The sequence below is a fragment of the Narcine bancroftii genome, chromosome 8 (assembly GCF_036971445.1).
Source record: "Narcine bancroftii isolate sNarBan1 chromosome 8, sNarBan1.hap1, whole genome shotgun sequence".
NCBI lineage: Eukaryota > Metazoa > Chordata > Chondrichthyes > Torpediniformes > Narcinidae > Narcine > Narcine bancroftii.
In genome coordinates this window covers 41790583-41797373 of record NC_091476.1, presented here as the reverse complement: position 1 = coordinate 41797373, position 6791 = coordinate 41790583, and the positions used below count along the sequence as shown (strand labels likewise).

General features: G+C 50.9%; 1 protein-coding gene across 1 annotated transcript; it reads left to right on the top strand.

Annotated features, from left to right (window-relative positions):
- Nucleotides 1–2784: 2784 nt before the first annotated feature.
- On the top strand, nucleotides 2785–6543 carry slitrk2 (SLIT and NTRK-like family, member 2). The gene has a single exon (XM_069893520.1). The coding sequence runs from the start codon at nucleotides 3510–3512 to the stop codon at nucleotides 6039–6041; it is 2532 nt and encodes an 843-aa protein (XP_069749621.1). The 5' UTR covers nucleotides 2785–3509; the 3' UTR covers nucleotides 6042–6543.
- Nucleotides 6544–6791: the final 248 nt, after the last annotated feature.

The window sequence follows — 6791 nt, the reverse complement described above, 5'->3', positions numbered from 1 at the left end:
GAAAAATAAAATCTGTTTGAAACTCATTAAATCTCTAATGAACAATTAAAACAAATAAAATAAAGTGGAACACATAACACAACAAAACTTAAGTTTCTTGTCCTTATTTCCATCAAGAATCCTTTACCAAATGACTGTGACCTGCAGGTCTGGTTGTGTTTCGAACACAGAGGCACATTTCTCAATCCTGGCATGTCCTGACTCTACTAATGTCCTCCATTTAGGTTCTGCAATGCAGTGAGGTGACAGATGTGCTAACAGATGTCACCCAGCTCATCCCAGAATCACAATGGGACTGATTTACAATAGGACTTCCTTTCTCGAAGGGAATGAATAATTTGGTACAATATTAAAACACAAAAATTGCAGATCTTGGAATCTTGAGCAAGCTGGAGGAACCCAATGGGTCAGGAGAGAAATGGTCAGTCAATTGGTTGAGTTGGGACCCCTTAATTGAGAAGAGTAGGAAAGCATGATATCAAATGACTTATTAGAGGTCTACACAATTATGTGGGGCATAAGGTAGATGATTAGCACCTTTTTTTCCACATGGCAGGTGTAGCAAACACCAGAGGATATCTGTACCAAGTGAAGGGAGGAAAATTCAGGAGTGACATCAGGGATAAGGGAATTACGCAGAGATTTGTGGATGCATTGCTGGGGTGGTAGTGGAGGTAAGAACAAAAGGGGTATTTATGAGACTCTTGGACAGGCACATGGAAAAAATTAAAATAGAGAATGACGAAGAAGGGAGGTTTTTATTGGTAGGTACATATTTTTCAGTACAACATTGTGGGCTGAAGGGTCTGTACTGTGCTGTAATGTTCTATGTTTTATGAAGGGGATTAAAGGGGGGGGGAGTTGGTGAAGAATCAGAAGTGATAACACATTAGATGGAAGGTCGGAGAGATGCAGAGACAGGTGGATAGAGAACAGGGACATACAGGAGGTCCTGTTTCAGACCAAACTGGAAGGCTTGAGGTGAAGCTGGAATCCAGGAACAAGATGATCGAGAAGGCCAATCATCAATATTTCCAATTTCAGGAAATCCCAATCTTGGTCTGGTTCCATGGTTTCCATCTCTTCACCTCCCTTCCTCTCTAACCTTTCCCACCGTCTCAATGGTCTCTCACTCTACCTGACTCATCTTCTCCAGCCTTCTGACTAAGCCCTTATTACCTCTTCCCACTTTCTTCCCCTTCTCCTTTTGATAGATGATATCACCCCTTTCTAATTTAAAAGGCCCTGACCCAAAATCATCAACTGACCATTTCTCCTTATAGATGCTCCTTGACCCTCTGATGCCCTCCAGCTTCTGTTTGTTTGGTCTACCATCTAATTGGCTGAAGCCAAACCTGATCTCTGGCTGCACCTTTAGCACATTTGAGATTAATTGGCAGGGTACACACATGACATCACATACAACACTGAGATTCTTTTTCTGTACGTAAGGCAGAATTACCAATTATTGGTAGTGCAAAAAAAGACTACAGTTTATACATGTAAACAAATAAAGAATGATAAACAGAAGAATATAAACAGATTGTGCAGAGAGAATTTAAAAAAAAACAATGAAGTGCACAAGTAAGAGTCCTTAAATGAGTCTCTGATTGAGTTTGTTGTTGAGGAGTCTGATGGTGGAGGGGGAGCAGCTGTACCTGAACCTGGTGGTGTGAGTCTTGTGGCACTTAGTCCTCTTTCCTTATGGCAGCAATGAGAACAGAGCATGTGCTGGGTGGTGTGGATCCCGATGGCAGCTTCCCTGTAGATGTCCTTGACAGTGTGGAGGGTTTTGCCTATGATGTCCTAGGCTGTGTCCACTATCTTTTGGAAGTCTTAATCTCAGGGTATTGGTGTCCCCATACCAGACCGTGATGCAGTCGTCGGCACACATCTTTATATAGATATACCAAAGTTTCTGGTGTCATACCTAACCTCCTGATGAAGTAGAGGCGCTGACGTGCTTTCTTCTCGATGCCATTAGTTTGCTGAGTTGAGATGAAAGCGCGCTTGGCTCCAAACTGTATTGCAGAGTAAAGCTGACACAGCCTTGCACTTACAGGACTCCCCTGGGGCGGGGTGGGGGGTGGGGGTGACCCCTTACACAGAGATCCCGGAATCGTGAGCCCATTCCTGCCGATTCTGGTCTTGACCCTCTGTAAATACTGCACCTCTCCCTTGTGTCAGGACACCCTGTGCAGATCTACTGATTCCCCCAGTAAATCCACACCGCTCCCCGTTGATGTTGGACCAACACTCCCCGCAGCCCCCTTCTAAATTAGATTGAGTACCGTGAGGATACTTCGTAGATATTAAGCATTCTCAACTCCTCTCCGGAAGAAATTGGACTTCTCTATGGGTACGGAACTTTCCCGTACATCTTGGCCGTCCCCGTACGACCTGGACAACCCCTGCTGCATTTCGCTGTATATCGCAGATATCGGCCTTCGCTTCTACAGTGTCCAGGGTCCCACCCCCCCCCCACCCCCCCCCACCCCCCCCCCCACCCCCAATAGATTAACCCCCACCCTGTGAACACTGGGCTGTTGCCCCACAGTTACAGGATATACCCGCAGATACCCTTCATTTTTGAAGCCCCCAGACCAGGAGCCACAAGACCTCCCTCAGTTCCTACCCTCTCCCTGTTGACGCGAGATAACCACTGGAGATTCCCCCATTCACAGGGCGTCCGGGAGAAGACTCTGCGATCACCCTTCACAGTTTGCACCCCCCCCCCCTCCCCCCTAGCTGAGCGGAGACGAGAGCTTCCCCTCTCCCCACCTTCCCCACCCCTTGTCGGCATTGCAACCCCACGCTCACAATGATAACCCCCTCTATCAAGAGCACGCCGGCGCTCAGGCGCGCACTCCACTCTTCCAATGCGGAGGCTCGGGCGGGCGTCGTGTTCTTCTCGGTGGGCAAGCGGGACGTGAAATTCCACCTCGACTCGCCCTTTGCAGAGTTAATGGGGCGGCGGGGAGGTTTCAGCGCGCATGACGTGGCCACTGGCAGGAGACTGAAGGGGAAGGCTTAAGCGCAAACTCTTCGCCGACAGAGAGCGATCAACACCGGGTTTCATTCTGCAGGCAAACTCAAAACAGTTTGGGAACAAGCAAAGGGTCAGTGCCTTGCTCGCCGCCAGCTCCGGGGTTTCAGCAAGCGAGCTCCAGACGACTCGTGTCCAATCTACCGCAGCGACCGGGAGCAGGAGTGAACCAGTGCGCCTTGATGCCCTGTGTCATTTGCAGCCGCGAATGCAAAGTGCGGAGCGCAGAATAACTGCACCAGGTTTGAGGTGAGCCCCGACGCATGGACATGGAAATGTAGACGTTAAAATGTGCATTCGTTTCCTACATTAACATGCAAGATCGATTGGGGGAAGTGGCCAAGGCTCCTTTTGTCCCCCGACAAGCCGGAGTTATTGCAGCCTTGGCGACAAGCCTGCGTTTTTGAACCTTTTTTTAAAAAAAATAAGACTTCAGGTGACAAGGAACTTTGCTCAGCACAATATGGGTGATCAAAAGATGCTGCGTTCCGTCCTGGTAACGAGTGTGCTTGCAATCACCTGCTTCGCCTCCAAGGTCCCGTCGGAGAGCCGTAAAACTGCCAAAGACATTTGCAAGCATCGGTGTGCGTGCGAGGAAAAGGAGACGATGTTGAATATTAATTGCGAGAACAAAGGTTTCACCAAGGTTAGTTGGCTCCAGCCGCCCCAGAATCGGCTCTACCAGCTCTTCCTGAACGGGAACTCTCTGAGCAAGCTCCCTCCCAAAGGTTTCATCAATTTCACCAACACCGTGACCCTGCACCTGAGCAGTAACGGGCTGCAGGAGATTCGCAACGGCGCTTTCCAAGGATTGGCCACGCTCAAGAGACTGCACTTGAACAACAACAAGCTGGAGGTGTTGAGAGAGGAGACCTTCTTAGGCTTGGAGAGTTTGGAGTACCTCCAGGCTGACTACAACTATATCAGTGTCATTGAGGCCGGCACCTTCAGTAAGCTCAACAAGCTCAAGGTGCTGATCTTGAACGATAACTTGTTGCCCAGTCTCCCGAACAACATCTTCCGTTTCGTCCTGTTGACCCATCTAGACCTGAGAGGGAACCGGTTGAAGAAACTGCCCTTTGCTGGTGTTCTGGAGCACATTGGTGGGATCGTGGAGATCCAGTTGGAGGAGAATCCATGGAACTGTACCTGCGACCTGGCCCCTCTGAAAGCCTGGCTGGATACAATCTCCTTCTTCGTCGGCGAGATGGTGTGCGAGACTCCCTTCAGGCTACACGGCAAGGATGTCACTCATTTGAATAAGCAGGATCTCTGTCCTCGCAAGAGCGCAGTGGACTCCAGCCTTCGGATCCTGCGCCCGCCCCTGGTCAGTTCCCACCTGTCCCCCACTGCCCGAGCGACCCTGAGCCCTGCCAAGCCCACCCCAAGAGGGGGCAAGGCTCACCGGCAGCCCAAGAACCGCGCCAGAGTCACGCCCGCCCCCAGCGACCGGCAGATATTTGGCCCCATCTATCAGACCAGGTCTCCCATGCCGGCTGTTTGCCCATATATGTGTTCCTGCAGCCTTCAAAATTCGGACAAGGCGTTGAACGTGCATTGTCACGAGCGGAGAATAGGGAACATCACGGATCTCCAACCTAGGCCACCGAACCCAAAGAAACTCTACCTGACCGGCAACCTCTTGCACATTGTACAGGTCACCGATTTGGGGGAGTACTCGACTCTGGAGCTTCTGCACCTGGGAAACAATCGGATCTCAGTCATCCAGGAGGGAGCTTTCCGCAACCTCGGCAATCTCCGCAAACTTTACCTCAATGGGAACAACATCGAAAGGCTTTCCCCCGCTCTCTTCCTGGGGCTTCATAGACTGCAGTATCTCTACTTGGAGTCCAATGTAATCAAGGATATTCTGGAGTACACCTTCCATTCCCTCGGCCGCCTCAGTCTATTGTACCTCAATAATAACCTACTGAGGACCTTGCCCCCCGATGTCTTCGCGGGCACCAACCTGACCCGGCTCAACCTGAGAAACAACTATTTTCCCCACCTCCGAGTGAGAGGGGTTCTGGACCAGTTGCCTGCCGCCGTGCAGATCGACCTTCAGGAAAACCCCTGGGAATGCGGATGTCCCATCCTTGCCCTGAAGGATTGGCTGGAACAGTCTCGGGCAGGGATGTTGGTCAACCAAGTGGCTTGCGATTCCCCGGCCAGGTTTGCCGGCCAGGCGCTGAGATCCCTCACGAGCGAGGAGATCTGCTCCGAGTTGCCCCATCACGCCACCCAGGCGGTCACCCGCGCCCCCAACCAGGGCGACGGCGAGCCCCCTACTCCCGGGACGGCTCAGACCAGCCCGGTGCCCCTCTCCGTCCTGATCCTCGGCTTGCTGGTCGTTTTCATCCTCAGTGTCTGCTTCGGTGCCGGCCTTTTCGTCTTCGTGTTAAAGCGGCGCAAAAGCGGCCCGAGCGGAGCGCCCAACAACTTGGACCTGAACTCCTACCAGTTGCAGTGCGGTGCGTACGGCGCCGAGCCGGGGGAGAAGACGGAGGCGCACGTGTACAATTATATCCCTCACCCGGTGGGGCAAATGTGCAAGAATCCCATCTACATCCAACGCGAAGGGCGGCAGGTCGCCTACTACCGAGAGCCGCCCGACCTGAGTTTCAGCAGTTTGCCAGCTAAAAAAGCTGGCCCTCTGGGCAGCACGCCGTACTCCATCAGCACGGTGGAACTACTCAGTCAACAGCCGTCCCGACACTCCGAGGCTCTGTACCAGAATCTGGGCGAACGGCACAAGGTGCTGCCCGGCGGCCCGAACGCTCCTTACACGTTCTGCACCTTGCCCAAACGGCCTGTGGCTGGCTCGACCCCAGGTGCGCGGCACAAGGAACAGGACCGGCTAACCAAGACGGTTCTGTACGGGACCCCGAGGAAACAGGCGGCGAAAACCGACAACCTCTCCCACCAAGGGAAGCCCCACGCGGAACCGGACTACCTCGAGGTGTTGGCAAAGCAGACAGTTATCAGCCAACTGTAGAGCAACGTGGAAGTCCACGCAACCGCTGGACAAACTCGTACAGGCTGCGTTATTCTAACAAGACTTATTCCCCAGTCGCTTCACCCTGCTTCCTCTGAGCGGGTGAGCTTGACTGTCCGCATCCATTGATCGAAACCATTGAATTCCCTCTTCCAGGAAAAACAGTGCTTTATTGGACGTGGCTTCTTTGCTATGCGGAGTTCATATTCGCCCTCGCCCTACCATGCACCCACACGCACAATATCGTTTTGTGCTTAACCATTGTTTAAAATGTCCAAAGACCTGACTTTAAAAAAAAAGTAATGAGCTACATGTTTAGAATATAAAGAGCAACAAAGGGATCAAATTTCAGCCTGGTTATTTTCCCACTCAAGTTGTTGAACATTTCCCCTTTTGGGGGTGCTTTTGCACTGACTGCAAAATCTCTGCATTGTATCTTGGGAGCCGAATGTTTCCAAGTGGTTGTACATATATCCTATTAAAATACAACAAATAAGTGTTAGATTGGTGTGTTTGGGTTCATAGATTAAAATTGACGTTTTTTTTTTGCCTTATGAATCAACCGCGGTTTCATCTGGATATTTTCATGTGGTCCAGCAAGAAATGTTTAAAATCTAAACAACAGGGCAAGGAATAAAATGCACTCTTATCTGGAGGAACTCAATGGGTCAAGCAGTATCAGTCTTCAAAAGTGAGAGTATGGAAAGGGGAAATGAGTTTCCATTCTGCACTAAGTTCTGTTGAAGGGTT

Bases quoted from the DNA above. Each gene is read 5' to 3' on its own strand.
- slitrk2 (XM_069893520.1), top strand. From the start codon at position 3,510: ATGGGTGATCAAAAGATGCTGCGTTCCGTCCTGGTAACGAGTGTGCTT.